The 22,111-nt window shown below is 39.9% G+C and overlaps 1 protein-coding gene across 1 annotated transcript; it reads left to right on the top strand.

Moving 5' to 3' along the window:
* Positions 1–6,216: 6,216 nt before the first annotated feature.
* LOC113295149 lies at positions 6,217–6,681 on the top strand. The gene has a single exon (XM_026543497.1). It carries the CDS (start codon positions 6,217–6,219, stop codon positions 6,679–6,681), a length of 465 nt encoding a protein of 154 aa, XP_026399282.1.
* Positions 6,682–22,111: the final 15,430 nt, after the last annotated feature.

Genomic DNA, 22,111 nt, shown 5'->3' with positions numbered 1-22,111 from the left:
GAGCCCAAAATAATTAAATTGATTACTTCGATGATTAGTTTGGTTGTTTGTATTCTAATTAGATTAATTGTAGGTTCTCTTGTAATTAGTCTAGTTGAGTTTTCATATATTCCACAAGTTCTTGTGTTGAGTATATGAAAGGCTACACTATCATGTTCTTTGGTTAATATAGTCATATATTCCGTAAGGTTTTCCTTATGTTGAGTATTTGAACGGTTAAGTTAGTCATCTCCGTGTGATTGACTTAGTCGTAGCTCCGTAAGTTTACTTATGTTGAGCACTTTCAATTAAATTGGTCACGTTTGTGGTTTGATTTAGTTGCGTATTCCAATTGAATTAATCATGGGTTTACTTGTGGTTAATTTGGTTGAGCTTTGGATATATAAAATCATTCCTATGGTTTTTGGTGTCCAATAAAAAATCCTTCTTTTCTTTCGAAATTAAGGTCGCTCTTATTGTTCTCTCGGGAATGACATCAATGGGGGAGAGTTCTTTTGAACTTGTGCTTAATGGTAATATCTTGCGAGGAGTGCGGCTGTGGAATTTTAGAGGGGTTATCTTGTATCTTAAAACTCCTTGATGAATGTTGTTAGCTTCGGCTATTAGATTGCATCTAAATTAAGTTGGTATGTATTTTTCTTTTGGTCATGAAATGTCTCTTGTGGAAATTTTATTATGATCCCATTCTTGTACCTTTGCCAATTTTATTGACAAAAAGGGGGAGAAATATTGTAGTTCACACTACAAATACATATGGTTTTCGGATCATTGTGTAAGGGGGAGTGGTTTCCATGATCGAGATGGAGTATTGACTAAGGGGGAGTGATACATATCACCGTAGTATTATTGTTAAAGTCGTAATACAATTGGACTTTGATGTTATATAATAATACTATGATACTGTATAATAATGATCGAGAATCTCGATTTCTTTCATTGTTATAACTATGGATCTTCAACAACGATGTTGCTAAACTTACAACCTTTGGGATCATTGGAGTACTTGGAAGGATGAAGATTTCAAGGAATGTTGAAGATTAGACTATGGAATAGGAGCCACTAAAGTTTATCTTTTTTGTATTCCATATGTATTAATAGTTTTGTCAGTAAAATTGACAAAAGGGGAGATTGTTAGAGCATAGCTCGGTCAACCTCGCATGCGTTGTTATCTCAAGCATGTTTGTCAATGTTAGTGATCAAAACTATAAGTCTTGATTTCTAGCCTACATAGCTAAGTCTCGGACTAGGATAGAAAAGTGTAGTTGAGCTCAAGGACTTCATGGCGATTCATCATACAACGATGAAGATATATACAAGGAACCGTGGAACTTCATCAACAAAAAGGTATGTGGAGACTTGAACTTATCCATCACTCAAAAGTCTATCTCTTCTATCTCCTACTTCTTATGAGACAAAAGTCGTATGCTATATAGACTAGATCATACATATTTGACATTTCGAGATGAGCATTCATTGCTTATCTTTTATCTCGAAATCGTGTGTTGGTAAAGCGTTTCGCTTTGATCAAGTTTATCTTCACCTGGTGACGAAAGTCATGAAAAGTTTCAATCACTTTGAGAATTGCTCTGACGTGAATCGGTATGTGAATAACGGCTACATAGCGTCGTCTGAGAATGTCTCAATGATTGAAATGGGAGTTTAGAATACATAACCATGTATTCCTTGAACCGAAGTTTTCGAACTTTGTTGATCAAGAGTAATCGGGAGGATTGTAGAATTGGCTTTCCAAGTCCGCGAACTGTCGGAAGTTCTCGGCCGAGAATTTCTGCTGGATTTTCCAAAACTCGTTTGTGTGCTAAGTCTAGGGGTGTAAATTTTTCCCGGCAGACCATGGCCCAGTACCAACCGCCCTGTCCCATGGAATCCCATGGTTACCCGTGGCCCGTTACAGGCTAGCCCGACCTATCCCGTTTAATTAACGGGACGGGCAAAAGCCATGAGTTAAAAAGTCTTGCCCGACCCTATACCCATTCAGTTTTCCCGTCAACATTAACCGGCCTGTTAGCCCATTAAATCTACCTGTTTACCAAGCCTAATTGCTCATTTCTTATTTCATTCTATATTATAATATACTCGATATACCAATCTCTCCCACATATCTTTCTGCATATAATTCATTTTGATAATTATAGTGAAAAATTATAGGGTTTTCTCTTGAAAGATAATCCAATCTTGGAATAATTATAGGCAATTTGGCCATATTTTAGTTAAATTAGGTTAGAATTTTGTCGCATAGTTTTATCTAGTCTAAAATTATTATTGTATATTCAAATCCTGACCGGCCCTTCCCGCCCTATCCCAAATTACTTAACAGGCTTGGACAAGTCATGCGTAGTTTATTTTGTAGTATGGCCCTGCCCGCCCGGCCCTTTTAATTTGATGGGTAAAAGAAGTTCCTGCCCTCCCTGTCCCGTCCCATTTAATGATTAGGCCGGGTTGCCCGGCCCGGCCCAATTTACACCCCTAGCTAAGTCCGCGAACTGGCAGAAGTTCTCTTTCCGAGAATTTCTGTTGAGTTTGGAAAACTCAACCGATTAATTTAAGTCCGCGAACTTGTTTGTGAACTTAAGAGGTTATGATCTAAAGATGTGCTCTGAACATGAAACATTAAATTACTAAGGAATGCTTTATGAGAATCGTGGCTATAATGTTCATTAGCCTATTCAATCGAATCGAATCATCTTTGTTTCAATTGTGTCTTTTGTAGTTACATAAGATCTCATAACAATTGAACAACTCTTTAACTAGTTCATTTGAGTCAATTGAACTATTTATGGTGAAGAAGAACAAGGTTAATATGAAATGCTCATATGGTTAACCTTTTGGGTTACTATGTTGAACCAACATACACGTACACGTTTGGGCATGGTTTTCACGAACCCAGTAAACGTCTACCCAAGTGTGCGTGACAAGCTAAGTTTTCGATCTAACGGTTGAGAAATATTAGCTTGAATCTAAATCAGGTTTTCATCTAACGGTGAATAAGGATTGCTTTGTAACTAAGGCAAAACCCTGATTTGAAGGCTATATAAAGGAGACATCTAGCATTGTGCAAAACTAATCCCCACACGTCTGTGTGATACTAGTGCGCCCGCTAGAGTCGATCTCCATTAACCTTTGATTTTCTTCTCTAAAATCAGGTTAACGACTTAAAGACTTCATTGAGATTGTGAAGCCAGGCCGATACTACTTTATCGTAGTTGTGTGATATGATCTTGCATATTCTATCGTACGAGTACAATCGATTGATTGGCTTGAGATCGTGAGAGTTCTCCGATAGGCAAGATAAAGAAGTCACAAACATCTTCGTCTCACTGTTTGTGATTCCTCGACAATCCGCTTGTGTAGTCAGGAAGGATTGTAGAGAGGTGATTGATTAATCTAGGTTGTTCTTCGGGAATATAAGACCGGATTATCAATTGGTTCCTGTTCACCTTGATTTCATATCAAAAGACGGAACAAAACCTAGGGTTTATTTGTGGGTGATAGATTTATCCTTTTATATACTTTTCTGTGTGAGACAGATCTGTTTATTATCAAGTCTGTGATTTTGGGTTACAACAACTCTTGGTTGTGGGTGAGATCAGCTAAGGGAATCAAGTGCGTAGTATCCTGCTGGGATCAGAGGCGTAGGAGTACAACTGTACCTTGGATCGGTGTTCGACTGATTTGGGTTCAACTATAGTCCAGTCCAAAGTTAGTTTGCAGTAGGCTAGTGTCTGTAGCAGCTTAATACAGTGTGTATTCAATCTGGACTAAGTCCCGGGGTTTTGTTTCATTTTCGGTTTCCTCGTTAACAAAATTTGGTGTCTGTGTTATTTCTTTTCCGCATTATATTTTATATAATTGAAATAACACAGGTTGTGCGTTCGTGATCATCAATTGGAAATCCAACCTTTGGTTGTTGATTGATATTGATTGATCCTTGGACATTGGTCTTTGGTACCGTCCAAGTATTCCTTGTATTTGATAAAGACTCGCTATTGTTTTTAGCTTGAGTAAAAATCAAATCAAGAGAGAGATATTAACTCCTTGAGATACTTTTATCTAGATTGAGTCTGACTGTCTAGTTGATTCTCTAGCAAAGTATTTTGGAGTTAGTCCATACAGATTGCTAAGCGAAATATTCGGTGGTGTTGTTAGACCCCCGCTTTTTCACTAACTACCGAAGCAGGCACCTCAATGGCTAAAGGGGATGAAGAGCCTACCAAATAGCAATTAAAGACCGTTCGTCTCTTAGGAGAACCGAAACCCACATTCACGTCGGTCGAACCTTCCAAAGAGATAAACATAGGAGTTGAAGAGAACCCTAAAATGATCAAGATAGGAACCCTGATGGATAAGGACCGAGAAGAGGCCCTAATCAAGCTGCTTAAGGATTATGCGGACATCTTTGCATGGAAACTGAGTGACATGCCCGGGATCGATCCAAAGATCATACAACATGAACTTCGGATAAAGCCATGCACGAACCCCTTCAGACAGAAGCTACGCAAGATAGCACCGGAATACCACCAAGCGGTCGAGAAGGGGCTGACCAGACTGATGGAGGCAGGGTTCATAAAGGAAGCCAGGTACCCTACCTGGATCTCGAACATGGTCATCGTACCAAAAAAGAACGGAGGGGGTGAGAATATGCATCGACTTCACCAACCTCAACAAAGCCTGCCCGAAGGATAGCTACCTGCTCCCTAGCATTGATCAACTGGTAGAAGCAGTATAAGGTCACGATGAGTTATCTTTCATGGATGGATATTCAGGTTACAATCAAATAGCTTTGGCAGAAGAATATCAACAGCACACGGCATTCTTTACTCCTCACAGACTTTACTGTTACACCCGCATGCCGTTTGGACTAAGAAATGCAAGGGCAACATACCAGAGGATGGTCGATGCGACCTTCAAACCATGGATCGGGAAAACTTTAGAAGTCTATGTTGACGATATGCTCGTCAAAAGTAAGCCGCACAAAGATCACCATCAAGATATGAGAAACATTTTCGATGCCATGAGAAAATACAACATGAAAGTGTACCCAGAAAAGTGTACATTCGGCGTCACATCAGGGAAATTCCTCGGATATCTAGTAACGAAGAGGGACATCGAAGTCGATATTGCTAAGACCAAGCCATTGTAGAAATTCCATCCCCGAAAAACTTGAAAGAATTTCAAAAGCTTAACGGATCCCTGGCGGCACTTGGGAGATTCATCGCCAGATTGTCGGATAAGTGCAAGCACTTCTTCAACATCCTCAAGAAGGGGAGTAAGTTTGCATGGACCGCTGAATGCGAAGAAGCCTTCCAGAAGATTAAATAATACCTGGGCACGATCCCGATCCTCCAGAATCCCGATCCCGATGAGGCGTTGGCTCTATACATAGCAGCGACCGAAGACGCAGTCAGCGCAGTCCTGGTCAAAACCAATATGAAGGTTGAGGAACCAATCTACTACGTCAGCAAGACTCTCAACCCAGCGAAAAGAAACTACACGAAAATTGAGCAACTCATACTAGCATTAGTATGGGAAACCCAAAAGATGAGAACCTATTTCTTGACTCATTATGTTCGGGTCCCATGTAAAGCACCGCTGGAAGCTTTTATCAAAAGTGCAGGGAAGGTAGGAAGGATAGAAAAATGGAACACTCATCTGGATCAATTCAATATTATCCACGAGATCCAAACTGCCCAAAATTCACAAGTTTTGGCGGATTTCTTGGCGGACTTACCTCTGGATAACGACGAAGAGTTGAAGGACATACCAGAAGCAGAAGAGGACGGAAAAGATCCAGTTGATGTACTCGAACCCTCAAGCCAAAGAAGATGGGAAGTCTTCGTGGATGGATCAAGTAATAGAGAAGGTGCAGGTATTGGCATCGTGATCACTACCCCAACCGGAGATAGGATCGTACAACATTAAGATTAAAATTCAAGGGGCATACAAACAACATCGTGGAGTACGAAACCGTAGTACATGCCCTTCGTTTAGTAATATAAATGGGAATAACCGATGTACGCCTACAAGTGATTCACAACTGGTCATTCAGAAAATCGAATTGGAATATAATGTATATGATGAAACCCTCTCAGCATATATGGCGTTGGTCCAAACCCTAGCATCCCAAGTACCAACATCAAGTTCCGACATCTATGCAGAAAAGATCCCAGGCATGCTGATACCTTAGCATACATATCATCCATGTTAAAGGATGAAAGCGTTAAGGCCATCAAGATAACAAGAGTGTATGAGCCGTCGATCACTCCACGACAAGCCTTTACTACAAATCGTGAAGACGATGTAGGGGAGGACATTGTTGACGATGATGTGGGGGAAGACTTCGTCGAAGATGATATCTTATCAAGAGCAAACGAGGACGAAGACTTCAAAAACGAAGAATACTGGAGAACCGAGGTTCACCTATTCCTTGAAGAAGGAACGCTGCCTACAGACCTGAAGCAAGCTCGAAAGATACAATCAAAGGAAGGAAGATACGACCTTCGAGACGGAGTTCTTTACAAGAAATCTTTCCTCGACCCTCTGTTGCGTTGTTTATCCAGAGAGGAGGGTCACCGTATCCTGAAGGACATCCACTACGGGGATGCAGGTCACCACAGCGTGATGAGATCACTAGGTGACAAAGCTAAGATGCAAGGGTATTACTAGCCACAAATGATACAAGACGCAGCCAGGATGTCTAGAAGATGCGAAGAATGTCAGAGTTTTACTAAGATAATCCATGCCCCGACAACGAAGCTAAATTCAGTGGATATCCCTTGGTCATTTGCAATGTGGGGAGTAGATATCGTCAGACCCCTGATCGAAGGGTCAGGGAAAAGACGATTCTTGATTGTATCCACGGATTACTTTAGCAAGTGGGTGGAAGCCAAATCTTTATCCATCAGAGACGTGGACGTATTCACATTCATTTTTCAGAACATCATTTGCAGGTTCGGCATTCCCGCAGAAATTGTCTCCGATAATGGTAAGCAGCTGCAAGGAAAGAATATAGACATGCTCTTCGATACCTTCAATATCAGGAAGAACAAATTGTCTCCTATCTACCCCAAAGTAATGGCCAAGCCGAAGCTACAAATAAGACTCTTTCCCTTATTCTCAAGAAATCATTGGACGAACATAAGGGACGATGGTGCGAACAGTTACACAACGTGCTATGGGCGTATCGAACAACACGAAGGTCTGCTACTGGTGAATCACCATTCCTCCTCACCTATGGATCCGAAGCAGTCATTCCAACAGAGATCATCATGACAACCACAAAGACCGAAGCATGGGAGAAGAACCTCACAACGGACATGATGCTGGAAAGGCTCGATGATCTAGAAGAAAGGAGGGAGACAACGCTACAAAGGATGGAAAACTATCAACGAAGATTATCAAGAAAGTACAATAAAAAAGTTAAGCTTAGAAATTTTTTAGAAGGACAGTATGTGCTGAGAAAAATACCCCAATACCAACGAGAAAAAAAGTGGGGCAAATTAGCACCAACATGGGGAGGACCATTTGTAATACATGACATTGCGGGGAACAGATCATTTATCTGCGTAACCTCAAAGGAAAAGTTCTCAGTCACCCTTGGAATGCAAAATACCTCAAGTCATACTATCCTTGAAGCAATGCAGTTCTGCACCTACATGAAGAGTACCAGAAGAAGAAGAAGATGGCCCAACCGCTTGACATGTTTCTATCTCTGGTCGAGGAGTAGCAGACCTCGTCGTATCAATCAAACAAATCTTTGACAAGAACTCTATTGGGGAAAGTAATTACATACAATCTCTCAGGACTCCCCTGTCAGCGTCTATAAGTGTAGGACCACGGGGAAGGATTCCAATAGAAAGAGATACCCAACCAATTAATAAATCCACGGTTCAGCGGAATGGATGCATGTAAATATTTCAATAACGCATCACATATCCGGGAACGCTGCATCAACCCCCACCATTCGGTAATCCTCTGTCCCAGGGTTAGCCGACGGGGTGACAGGTCCAAATTCAGTGACGAAGGTACCTCCCTTCGTTATTGTTGTCAAACACTTTTCATTACTTTACTTACTCATTTCTCAATATCTAGATTTGCTCATTATCTAAAAAGTTATATGAACTAACAATGCAGACAAATCAGAGTTGTACATACCAAAAACAAACGATGATCCATTCCATGAATGTTGATTACAAGATTGGGGAGTTAAACAAAAAATACAGAAGATACACAAAAAAATGACCCGAAGCCAAGTAATCAACAAAGATCAACTTTCTAAGACGAACATAGAGACCTACTTCCCCTTGGAAGACTCGGCATGACCAGTTGGGTTCTTCTTCTGAGACGAAGGGACACTTCCTCCCGAATAAGGATCGGAAGTCTAGGTCAAAGGATCGGGCATAGGACGACGGAGGTACTTCTTAACAATGCCATGATCTTTTAGAAGACTCTTCTGGATCTTGGTTAAGGTCTTGTTGACCTCCTCTGCAATATGGAAACGATCCTTGTGCGCGATAACAGTGTCTTTGAATTCAGACTGCAACAACGAAGATTTCAATCGGGTTACTTCCTTGGCTGCCTCCTTCGCTGCTTCGTCCTGAGATCCTGCCATCCCTTCATAATATTTGGCTTGACCCTGCTGATGCACTAAGGAAGATTGAGTCTCTTTAAGATTTTCATTTTCAAGGCTAAGTTGTCCCTCGAGCTCTGAAAAAGAAGAAACAAAATGGTTAAAAGAAAAGAATTACGAAGCCATCCACGACCAAACAAACATATACCTTCGACATTAGCCGAAGCTATCTCAAACTCATTAACTACAGCGTCCCGGGCTTCGTCAAGGAAATCATACTCGTCGGAAATTTTCTTATAATCCATTTGAAGATTTTTGAGGGTAAACTGACACTCATCCAACTCTACCTGCTTCATAGAGTCCAAGTGATGAAGACGGTTAACTTCAGTAGTCATCTCCTCAATCCCTTTAGTTAATTTATACATGTTAAATTTTAGATATTTCTCTGACTCCACCAAACGAGCAACATCATCTCGAGAAACGGTCAAGGATTTACTAAGAACGTGTGCCTCTGCTCTGGCGTCATCTCTTTCCCGAATGAGCTGCTGAATATGATCCCGAACGTCGGGGTCATGAGACGAGCGCGCTTGACAATGCCCTAATTTAAGATCTGCCACTCTAGCTGCCAACCGATAAGCCTCATCCCGAGCATTATGGAGAGATTCACGGGTCCATTCCAAGGTACCTTTAAATTGGAAACGGGCGGCTGATAGGATATTTCGCATTTCAAATAAAAGATCCTCTTGCATTTTGTGTTCCGCTAACAAATTATTATGCTGAGCAGCACGACCATTCCACTTATCAGCCTCTTTTATGATATTTGCAACTAACCCTTGAATTCGGGAAGCCTGGCGAGTTCTCTCACCACGAAGCCACGTCAATTCTCTGGCATTGCCCGTTGAAGACAGGGTCGTCCATCTCAGAACGAACAACAAGAAAAAACGAAGATAGGGAAAAAGCGAAGAGACAAACCTTTTGACGAAGTACCAGCAGACGACGCTTCTGTCCGAGATTTCTCCAACTCAGCCTTAAGGGAAGCAACTTCTTGACGAAGATCCGCTTCGGTAGCCCCAAGTTGTTGCTTCCCCTTCAACTTTTCCTTCAACTCTAGTATCTCCTTGTCCTTAGCAGCAAGAAGTTCTTCAGCGGAATTCAATTTTTCTTCCTTGTGACGTAGCTTTAACTCTAGCTTAAGAGCCTTCGCCTTGAAGAACTGGTACAAGGTATGGTTGCAGTGCTCGCTCCTCACCAGCTGCATAGGGAATGACCATATGAAAATCATTAAGGAAAGGACATTGGACCCCTCAACTTAGTATCTACGATCGCCTACCTCGAGAACATGATGTTGAGGATAACCATACTGATACCCATCATCTATGACCATCATATGAGCAATGGAAGAAGGTGGATCGACCAAGAGATTAGACGAAGTAGCTCCCAAATCTTTTTCCCCGACTTCAGCAACGTCATCATGAGACGCCAGCTGCATCCTCTGACGAGTAAAGGCATCGGAATCTTTCTCACCAGGCACTATGGGGGCAGGATTGGGCACGCACATCAGGCCCTTCTTCATCAACCATTCGAAGGTGAGATCATCTCCGTCATGCATCATGATCTTATCGAAGCTATCAGAAGATACACCAGCAGGAGCTCCATCACCAGCAGCGAACCCTTGGCCAGCGGGATTTTCTTGGTTTCAGCCTCCTTAGAGGCAAGAGCTTCGGCATCCTCCCCTTCAGAGCTATCTTCTTCCTCGACTATCTTCTCACCCTCACCCTCTGCAAGAACATACCATTCATCATTTGGAGAGATCAGAGAAAAGTCGGCAGTCATTCCCAAAGCAGCATCAAGGTCAACTTGGCCCCCAGCGGAATAAATCCTACCAAAAGAGAACTCTTGGTTAGGGATCGTTTCTTGAAGATCAACATCTTCGTTCCTTTGAGCATGTGCGGTCTCGGTAGGAGGATCGTTCGTTTGAGCTTCAGAGGCGATATTCTCTCCACCATTTTTAACACCAACATTGGGATCACCCTCGTGACCAGGAGGTGAGGTGTCAGTACGTTCCTCATCATCGGTAACATCCTCATCGTTCACCGGCCTGTTAACCTCGGGAATCTCTGTTTCTTCCTCACCAGCAGTAGAAGACTGGACTGGACCAAGCTTTTTCTTCTTCGACGCCTAAAACGAACACATGGTCAACTTCTGATTCCAGAGGAAAGCATACATAAACTACACACTATTATAAGGAATCATACCTTGACAGTGGCAGCACCCTTCGAAGGAAGAACCGCATCGGAAGTCTCTTATTCGTCAGCAACATCAACAACATACTCAAAGTTCATACCGGCGAAATTTAGTTGCCAAGGGCAGAAGTCACCATAGCGGGATGGTGCACTATCACGAGGCTGACTACCAGCAACAGGACGCCACCCATGTTGACCAGGCACCCAACCATAGGCCCAAGGACCGGTGACTTCAATAACGGTGACATGCCATTCATAATCATGATCACGCTTGAGTCGCCCATTCTTGGGAAAAAGCCTTTGAGAAGGAGTCCCTTCGGTACCAGGGACATAACGAAGCTTCGAGTCACTCACTTCACTTAGAAGACGAACCTCACCTTGAGAAGCTGCAATCGTACGAAGACCTACACTCCATGACTTACGATTTCTACTATTGACGTAATCTCCAAAAGAAGCGTTGAAATTCTCAGGAGTGTACCAATCTTTCTCAGCAGGATTGGGAACGTATCACGTCATCATCATCTCGCCTTTGCTCCGAAGATAATACTCTTTCAGCGTTCGAAGATAGTTTCCGCTCAGTTGTACCACCGAACGACAATGAGTATGAGGAGTGGAACCTTCACGATCGGCCAGGACATCATAGTAAAAAGAGTCCCCCGACTTATCCAGAGGCAACATCAGGCCGGCTTCGAAGGCCCCACAGTTTTCAGCAAATGGAAGTCATCATACTTATAGTTCGCGATCATATCATAAGTAAGATCGTCATCTGGTACATAAAACTTGGCATCAAAAGCCTCGAGGCCGTGCTTTACCTTGAACGCTTCGAGATCAACATGCTTAAAAGTAACCTTCTTCTAAGAAACCGAGACGCTTCGTATAACCGGGGCAACGTCAGAACTAGCAGCTTTGACCAACGATAGTTTCTTCGGAGGACTCATATCCGAAGCTTTTCTCTTGGTTGGCGGATTCCTCGACAGGTATACCTTCGATGTAGTGCCTTTAGCAGAAGATTCTTTCAGGGGAACGGTAGGCTGTGGAACCTTAGGATTCTGAGAAGGCATCGTAACTGTGGAAACAGAACGAAGAGGCTGCATATTCAGCGGTTCAGCACGTTGAGAAGAAGGATGCTGCACATTTATAGGTACAGCATGCTGAGAAGAAGGATTAGCGGAAGGACGGTTAACTGCATATCGAGAACCCTTCGGCAGATCCCCCTCTTCATAGATGAAACCCTGGAACATGATGAAGACGAATTTTTATGAGTACGAAGGTCCGCTTGGGAATACCTAGATGGACCACCCTTCGACGGAGATATATCTGGACTTATCGATGAAGGATATCTATAAGGGCTCGACGGCGGAGTGTTATAAGGAACACGAGAACGATCGGCCATATCTACAAGGGGCATAAAGATAAAACGAAGGTCATGATACATGTTTAATGGAGGTTGAACAAAAATCCAACCATTACAACAAGAATATCTTCAGAGTAAGGATATCTCAAGAACACCTTCATGCCAAGAGAGAGAATAACCCTAGATTTCGCGATAAAGAACAGGGGCAAGTATATATACTGTCGTTTGGATTGTTCTTTATCACAAACCCTAGGATCATCGAACAAGAAAAAGTAGAAACAGGTGTAAAAGAGCTACTCACTGATGATCAATGGCGGAAAGAGAAATCCTCAAACAGCAGAAAGTTGCAGGATCAACAAGCAGTTGCAGTAGAAATATCACAGAAGACTTAACTAGAACTCGTAACAGAGAATGAAGAACAACAACAATTAAGAACAAAAGACAAAAAGAGAAAAAAAAAAATTTCTCAGAGAATGAGAATGAAAAAGACAGAGCAAGAAGAAGACAGAGGGAAGGAATAAAAGTTATTTCTCCAGCTACCCATCCCATATTTATAACAGCGAGAGATAAAACTGTCCCATGTTTCAAGTAGAAGTTATTACTAGATATGGGAAACGTGCCCAGAAAAGTAGGGGGAGTTATTACGATAAGTTGAGGAGATTGTGAAGACAATTTTCTTCATACTTTGACCAATTTCAAACCAAGAAGAAAAGGGGAAAATTGTATACGCATAATCCGTGACCGACCACGTGGCAAAGAGTGGACGCGTGTGCTAAAAAAATATAAGGAGCATCAAGACGATGTTGCCACATCGCAGCATTAGAAGAACAAGATCACCATCTTCTGCCACGAATCCATCATCATGCAGATCCGATGGTGACAAATCGAGGACTGCCAAGGGAATAGGCAACTGCGAAACACCTAGAAGATCCAAGAGCATACTTTACTCTATCCCGAGATTGATCCAAAATCGAGGGTAGATATTAATCTGACCGACAAGGATGTGACAGGGGCATCAGACAACTGTCTGACGCGTGCGGACTGTCCAACCACCCGCCTTAAATGCTACATGCACAGGATACGTGTCAAACATTCTGTGGTGAAGTAAGCGGCGACCCATCATTACAAAATACTACCGTTAGGATCATAGGTACCAAACAAAGGCATCAGCGGTATCGACACAGAGAACAGGACGATAAGGATACAACTGTTATCTTGGAGACCCCACACATGATCCCTATAAATACCCCATTCCACTAAGAGAGAGGGGGTCGACCATTTTTTAGCTAGAGGAATATAGAGTCCAGGAGAGAGAAACCGTAAGAGTAAGTATGAGATTCCCTCCTAGCTTCGTTCTCCACTCAAAGTCATTCGACTATCTTTGTAACCTTTGATCACATAATGAAACACCAATCCACGTGGACGTAGGCCTTAGTGCTGAACCACGTAAATCGTCGTCTCATTTACATTCAGCACTTTAGATCTTCTGTTTTTCATACCATGCATCGTATTTGCTTATATATATTGTGAATTCATCATAATCTAACTTGTATGGATAGACTAGGACGATCCCAAAGGCTCCGAGTCCATCAGGCTTTGACCTTATGTTATTTTATACATATTTTATTTAGTCAGTCATGCGAATATTGTTTGTGGACACGAAGCTACCTTCGTTATTTCCGTGTTCACAAACACTGCTTCCTTCTCTTCTTCCCATAATACCACCACTAGCACCACAGAAAGAAGAAGCAACATCCGTAATATGGGAGTTGTTTTCCTTTCTCTCCCTCATTCCATTTTAATCTCCAAAAGTTAAATTTTTTAATTTACATCTGTACAGAAGGAATTTTAAATCAAGGTCATTTTTTTATTTGATTATTATATTTATGATTTCGTTTTACTTTTATTCCTGTTTTGTTCGTTCCAAAATTAAGGCTTTGCTTTGGATTTGGAAAACTATTAGGGAAAATTTTGTTTTGTCGTTTTATCATAGGTTCAACAAATGCAAAGGTAAAACCATCTTGATATAATGAAATATACTACTCCCCTCGTTTCTAGAAAAGAGTTACTATCACTTTTTTTTCTTCATTTTTACTCTATTCCAGAAGTGGGGGAGTATTTGATTATTGATTATGCATTTATCTTTTCAGAAGTCCATGTTTTTTGGATAGTCAATTTAAGTGTTTATACACAGATTGAAGTCTTCACGATAGATCCGTCTTATACCTATTTTTTGAGATCTTGTAAGACCAGTAAGTAACTCATATTCGGTATCAACATGTTTGGAAACAAATAAAGACTCATATTTGGGATGGTAATGTATCTCGAGACTACCTTGACATGTAATTACTTGGTTATTCATCATAATCCGTTTTATCAAATAATGTGATTGTTCTTAATGATTGAATAATTTTCTATTTTACAATTCCAACATCAGTTTAACAGACAGGTAGGAGGGTGATTTAGGACCAATGTATGGGTTCCAATGGAGAGTGGAGACACTTTGCTGCTAGGTTGGTTAAAGTTAAATTCTGGATATTACACCATATTACATCTATGGATGCTTTGGAAGGATTATTTTTGGCAGGTACACTAATATGCATGCCGACTATAATGGACAAGGATTTGATCATTTGATAGATGCAATTGAAAACATAAAGAAAAAGCATGGTGACAGGAGAATTATTCTTTCAATTTGGTACCCATTGAATCTTAGTTTAATGGCACTTCATGTCACAAGTTTGCACAGGTTAGGTTAATGCTAACATTCCTTCCTAATTTTTTTTCTTCATATAATCATTTCTATTGATGTTGTGTGATTTTGTGTTGATATGTTTGCTAGGGATTCCTTCCATTGATTCCCACATGAATTTTTGTGTTAAACCAATTATGGTTTCATCCAATTTTGTTTCATTTTTTTCTTCGTGTTTTTGTCGACGAAACCAATGTTGTGTTGAAACAAGTTTTGGTTTCATCTAGTTTTGTTTCACTTTTTTCCAAGTTTTTATCGAAAAACCAAATTGTTGGTGATAAGATAATTTTATCTTGGAACAAGTTTTGGTTTCATCTGAATTTTTCTCACTTTACTTTTTTTTTTGAAATTTTATCGACAAAACCAATGTTGTTGGTGATATAATAATATTGTACTAAAACAAGTTTTAGTTTCATCTGAATTTGTTTTTTTTTCGACGAAACCAAAATTTTGTTGGTGACATTTTCGTATTGGAACCAAATTTGATTTCATTTTAGGTTTTTCCCTTTTATGTTAAAACCAGTTTCATCTTTTCTGAAGTTTTTGTCAACGAAACCGATGTCTGTAAGATAGTGTTGGTGACGACGGTAGCGACAGAGGCGTGGTAATTGTGGCGACGATTGGTGGGAGCAGTGATGGCGGCAGTGGTAGCGCTTGGTGGAAGCGATGATGGTTGGTGGCGGTGGTGGCGACCGCGACAATATCCATTGCAGTGGATGCGGTGCTGATTGGTTGTGGTGGCGGCGTTGGTCGGTGGTGGTGAGTTTAGAAGAAAAGAGAGAGATTTGGGTGAGGTTTTTTTTTGTTTTTGTTTGGGTTGAATTAGAAAAAGGGTAATTTAGATAATTTATCTCAAATAGAGTTTTTTTATGTTTTCATTTTTCAGGGTTTTTGTAAACGCTAAACTACAATGATTTGGAAGCCAATATTTTAATGAGACATTTCATTGTTTTTCGGACCTAAAGAAAAATTGGTACAAATCTTGTAAAATAATGTCTATATAAGATTGTTCACGGATCCTCCTCATTAATTATTAAGATATAACACTAAGAGATACTCGACCTCCCCTACTAGAGATGCTAAATTCAAGGGTAAAAACTCTTTGCTAGCTAAGAGATTCTCCAATGGAATGTATGTGAAGATAAATGTCTAAATCCACATAGGATAGACATTCATTTTCCCTAAAATTCTTCTATAACCTCAACTTCTTAAATCAATGTGATGAATCTCCAGTTCTAGACATTCAACTTAAGGATATCAAATTATTCTAGTAAGCTTGTCATTGGCGATTTTTTTCTGATTAGATGTAAATTTTATTTTTCGTAATTAATAAAAAAAAAGAAAAAGAAGCTAACATTTATTTTTTTTAATAAAAGAGGTTATATTAAGCTAAAAAAGAGGTTGAAAACGAAGCGGATACCAAATACGCCAAACTTTTTCTTTCGGCAACCTGTATTGACAAAACTTAATAATATAGCAAGTACACCAACTGAATGATCCTTGACAATGTGTATATAATGTATATCTCAACCTCTACTCAATCAGTATGTATATAGACACAAGGTCCATAAACTTGATTGTTAAGCAGAGTACTTGGACGATCTCAAAAAATCAATATCCAAGATTAATCGTGTCGTATCCAAATAATCCAATCGAAATTCTGCAAAGTGGTTAAACTCATTATCTATCTTTCACGATTCGAATTCTACAAGAAACCAGTCTCGTAATTGACTACAATTAAGAGGACGTATCTACTTAGATTTAATACGTAATAACCTATGTAAATCAATTATAAAGATGAAAAACACAAGACACCAAAAAATTTATTAAGAGGAAATAACAGAAAAACCCCGGGGCCTCGTCAAGATTTGAATACCACATTATATTAATCCGCTACGTATCTACTTAGATTTAATACGTAATAGCCTACTGTTGAGAGGTAAAGATGATATAGGTCATACACGTCCTGGTCACAACAATGACTACATCTTTTCCTAGAATAGTATGAGAGAAAACTTGTTTTCCGTTGTATTATATTCCTCATTTTATAGGTTTTTCCCAAAATCCCTTCTTCTCATGGCATCATTCCATGTGTCATTGGAACCTTCTTATTTACCATTTTTACCACTCCCCTTAATATAACTCCTAATTTCTCATTAATCCCATCATTATCCTTGCTATTCCATGGACATACTCTATTGGACTTGGGCTTCAGTCCCCAAGTCTTCATTTTTCTAGTAGGCTTACCCCCTCTTTTGGGAACTCCCTAGCCTGTTAGAGGGTAATTATTTTCATATATCAACACTAGTCCCCTAACTACTGGATTAATTGTCAAATAACCCGATAGTCATCTTGCATTTCTCCTTACTTCCATATTGTCAAGTCCCCAAGAGGATCTTCGGATCGTGTTTGAGGACTCTCTGGTTGATCTATTAGTGTGAGATGCTGGTATAGAGGCAGTCATTTTTCAGATTTTTGCTCCTTTTCCCTCATGGCCATTCCCTTCTTGAACCACATTTCTTTATGACTTTATCATACATGCATTTATTGGGGTAGTTGCACATCGTTGCATGAATTGGTTGGGTGCGTGCGGTTACTATTCCATTTATTGCTTGGGTTCAGTTATAAATATATGGCTCGTGGTTTTCTCTTGTCATTTATTTTCCAAATCTTCTATTTTCGTCTCTTTTTATCGCCTACTTCCTTGGGATGCGCGGAGCAACCCGTAGCCTTTTGTAAATTTGTATGTCAGCTGACTAGATCCGAAGAGTAACCCTTAGCCTTTTATAAATTTGTATATAAATCGATATGATACGCGGAGCAACTCGTAGCCTTTTATAAATTTGTATGTCAGCCGACCGGATGCGTGGAGAAACCCGTAAACTTTTGTAAATTTGTATGTCAGCCAACCGGATGCGCAGAGAAACTCGTAACGTTTTGTAAATTTGTATGTCAGCCGACCGGATGCGCAGAGAAACCCGTAGCCTTTTGTAATTTTGTTTCTCAGCTGGCTGGATGCTCACCGACCGGATGCGCATAGCAACCCATAGCCTTTAATAAATTTGTATGTCAGCCGACCGGATGCGTACCGACCGAATGCACAAAGCAACCCGTAACCTTTTGTAAATTAGTATACTCTATTTTTTAATCGTAGCCTACTTTTCTTACACGAAATAAATTCTCATACATCAATTGAACCTGTGCAAGAAATATCTTCAGCTGTTTGTCGTTGATAGGAGATTTGATCTTGGACCCGTCCATCCGCTTTAGCTTGTAATATCCTCTCTCGGCTGCTTTCCTCACTCTGAATGGGTCTCCCCAATTTGTTGTAAATTTCCTTGAGCTGGCGTTCCTTTGCACATGTGAAGCAATTTTCAGAACTAATTCATTAATCATAAAAATCCTCTCTTTAACTCCCTGGTTGTAGTAGTTAGCCGTGCGCTTCCTATAGGCGTCTGTGAATCGTTATCCGCGAGTCTTTTTTCTTCTATTGTATCGAGGTGAGAAAAATGACTTACTTCATATGGCGTGGTGTGTCTAGCCATATCCACTCTTGATGATGGGATTTTCGCTGGTAGGATGGCGTCCTCTCTGTATACTAAAGAATAGAGCGACGCTCCCGTCGAGACACGCTTCGAGATCATGTATGCCCCGAGCGCCAGGTCTAGCTGCTCGTGCCATCTCTACGATGATCATGTACCGTTTGGCTCAGGATTCGAAGGAGGGTCTTATTGGTGGCCTACGCCTTCTTGTTTCCTTGGGGGTAGTAGGGAGTGGATGTGTGTAGTCTCATGTTGTACTGCTATAACAGATTTATTACATTCTTATTTATGAAGAACTTGGTGTTATGTGCTCTTATTATCATTGGCGCGCCGAACCTACATATGATGTGTTATTTAATAATTACGGCTATGGTTTCCCCTCTGTAATCCATTAGTGGTATTACTTCTACCCATTTAGACGAATACTCTGTCGCGGTAATTATGTACTTGTGTCGCTTTGAAGAGTTTGGGTTTATTGCACCTATTAGGTCCATTCCCCAATGATGGGTGTCGTAGCTCAATCAAATTAATAATCTTATTTCCACACAATTAACTGGTAATATAATGGAAGTAAGGATCGTTCCCACGAAGAGCCGTGAATTTTAGTTGTCAAAGTGTCACAAAGGGGGGATTTTGTTTTAGATTGTAAACAAAATAAATAATCAAAGCAAATAAAATTGTATTGTAATCAATATAGAGAGATATGATCGAGGAATCCTTCTTCGTATATAAACCGTCAATGAGTTAACATATTTATCTATTCGTCATTAATCATAGATTATCACCAACCGCAGAATAACAGGTACGCTTATCTATTCCCAAAATTCCTTAAATCACTGGATAACAGGTACGCTTAGTTACCAGATTCTATTCAACTGAGCCTCCCTGAGGTACGCTTACAAGGTGTAACTCAGCCGAATGCTTTAGGTTTTGTGAATCCTAGTAGTTAGACTCAGTACGCTCGGTCTACTTGCTAGGGTTGTGTCTACACACGATTTCTTTACAGAATCCCTCTGCAAGGTCTCGCGTTCTCTACTTGTGTAAGGAATTATTCAACAATTACGGATATCCTAACCCTTACTAGCAATAGATTAGACTAACAAATATATCTAGTTGGCTACCTAAATAATCTATCAACCAATCATAAGTATTTTAATAGTAAACACAAACGATAATCATATGAAGAAATCAAAATAGATTCATATATTAAATCAAATCAAGTTTACAACTTAGAATTCATCCTCAATCAATAGGTGTATAGCTACTCATGGATGTAGAAACATCCATGATATACATATAAGAAAAGTAAAGAGATAACGTTACGATTGATAATCGCTCCGTATGATGTTTCTTCTCTCCAAACCCTAACAATTTCGTGACTCAAAGATGTGATATGATTTCACATAAACTAATGCCTTTTTATATGTTTTACATTGCTTGACGTTCACGTATTGGGTTCGGTTCAAGAACCCGACCCAAAATAACGAATTAACGTGCCCTTAGGCCTTCCAAGGTGTGAATACACGTTTCTCATTTGATAAGTTTGCGTACCCAGTTCGCAAACTTCAAATTCCAGCAGAAATTTTCGGAAATAAGTCTGTGAACCAGTTCGCGGACTTCACTGTCTTCGGTATTCAATGAAAACTGTTTTGGCCACAACTTCTTCATCCGAACTCGGAATGACCTCATTCTTTTTGATTTCTTTTTATCTTTCAATTATATTAAATATTATGATGAGAAATACTTAATTTGAATGAGTTAAGATCGGTCTTTGGCCCTTCTCTTGATTTTGAGTGTTTTGCTCCTTTTCGTCGCTTTTCTTCCACTTCTCTTGGACTTGGGCACTTGGATACTTGGGATACTTATCTTCTTAGATCTTTTCAGCACTTTGTAGCACCTTTTTGGATGATTCTCCTATTAGAGGCAAATAAGAGAAAACAAGAGTAATAATACGAATACATGCAAGAATAATAGTTAAAACAAGTATGAAATGGGTACTAAAATCATATGAATTATGCACTTATCAAATTCCCTCACACTTAGATTTTGCTAGTCCTCGAGCAAACTAAATAAAACTAATCCTAAATACAACAACTCCATGTCGTGAGGATACGGTTACTCTTAGCATGAATAACAGGCCTTTAAACCCCTAGGTGTCCCTAGTGGACGAGTTATAGTCTCTTGAGGGCTTACAAGAGGTATACCCACAAAACCTGCTCCAATTTATCGCCTTGGAAGAACCACTAAGGATAGACACAAAGCAAAAGGCCAAGTAATTAGCTCGCATATGTTCTCTAGCTACAAACTTCCCATATACATTCCAATCATCACACATGAGTAATTACTTACGTGTGTCATTCAACCTGATTGGAAAACTCTAATAAGATAGTCATTGTACTTGTTGCAATGTTTGTCACAACACTCGCATACTGAAATCACATGGATAGACAAGATAATGGAAATAGAAAAGTGAAGTGTGCAAATGTTGACTTAAGTGAAAGATGTTACCCACGATACTTGTATGAATGTCGTCAAAGGATATATATTTATAGCGCGATAGTTGAGAGAAGCACCCATTTAACTTGACCACATGATTAGATACTCTAAGCGTATGTTTCCTTTTCAACAAGTATGCGATAGTTGCCTTGGATCTTGCGTTCCATGCTTGCTTAGGCGACGGAGACAGGGACAACGTTTCACGCATACTGCCACCCAAGTATCAAGAACCTCATCAATAGTCTTTTTGACTTGCTATATAATGATGATATGGTTTTTATTTTTATCGACTACATGATCAGATATTCTAAGAGCATGTTCCTTTTCAATAAATATGTAATAGTTTCCTTGGATCTTGAGTTCCACGCTTTCTTAGGAGACGGAAACATGGACAACGTTTCACACGTATTGTTATCCAAGTGTCGATAAATGAAGAGGAGCCTTATATATATATATTTATTTTTTTTCTTGCTAGGGTTGTGTCTACACATGATTGCTTTACAGAATCCCTCTGCAAGGTCTCGCGTTCTCTACTTGTGTAAGGAATTATTCAACAATTACGGATATCCTAACCCTTAGCAATAGATTAGACTAACAAATATATTTAGTTGGCCACCTAAACAATCTATCAATCAATCATAAGTATTTTAATAATAAACACAAACGATAATCATATGAAGAAATCAAAATAGATTCATATATTAAATCAAATCAAGTTTACAACTTAGAATTCATCCTCAATCAATAGGTGTTTAGCTACTCATGGATGTAGAAACATCCATGATATACATATAAGAAAAGTAAAGAGATAATGTTACGATTGATAATCTCTCCTATGATGTTTCTTCTCTCCAAACCCTCACAATTTCGTGACTTAAAGATGTGATATGATTTCACATAACCTAATACCTTTTTATATGTTTTACATTGCTTGGTGTTCACGTATTGGGTTCGGTTCAAGAACCCGACTCAAAATAACGAATTAACGTTCCCAAACGTGCCATTAGGCCTTCCAAGATGTGAATACACGTTTACCATTTGATAAGTTAGCGTACCCAGTCCGAAAACTTCAAATTCCAGCAGAAATTTTCGGAAATAAGTCTGTGAACCAGTTCGCGGACTTCACTGTCTTCGGTATTC

This window comes from Papaver somniferum, chromosome 7 (assembly GCF_003573695.1).
Source record: "Papaver somniferum cultivar HN1 chromosome 7, ASM357369v1, whole genome shotgun sequence".
Classification (NCBI taxonomy): domain Eukaryota; kingdom Viridiplantae; phylum Streptophyta; class Magnoliopsida; order Ranunculales; family Papaveraceae; genus Papaver; species Papaver somniferum.
The sequence above is the reverse complement of the archived record's forward strand: the minus strand, read 5'-3'. Positions and strand labels throughout refer to the sequence as shown.

Bases quoted from the DNA above. Each gene is read 5' to 3' on its own strand.
- LOC113295149 (XM_026543497.1), top strand. From the start codon at position 6,217: ATGTTAAAGGATGAAAGCGTTAAGGCCATCAAGATAACAAGAGTGTAT.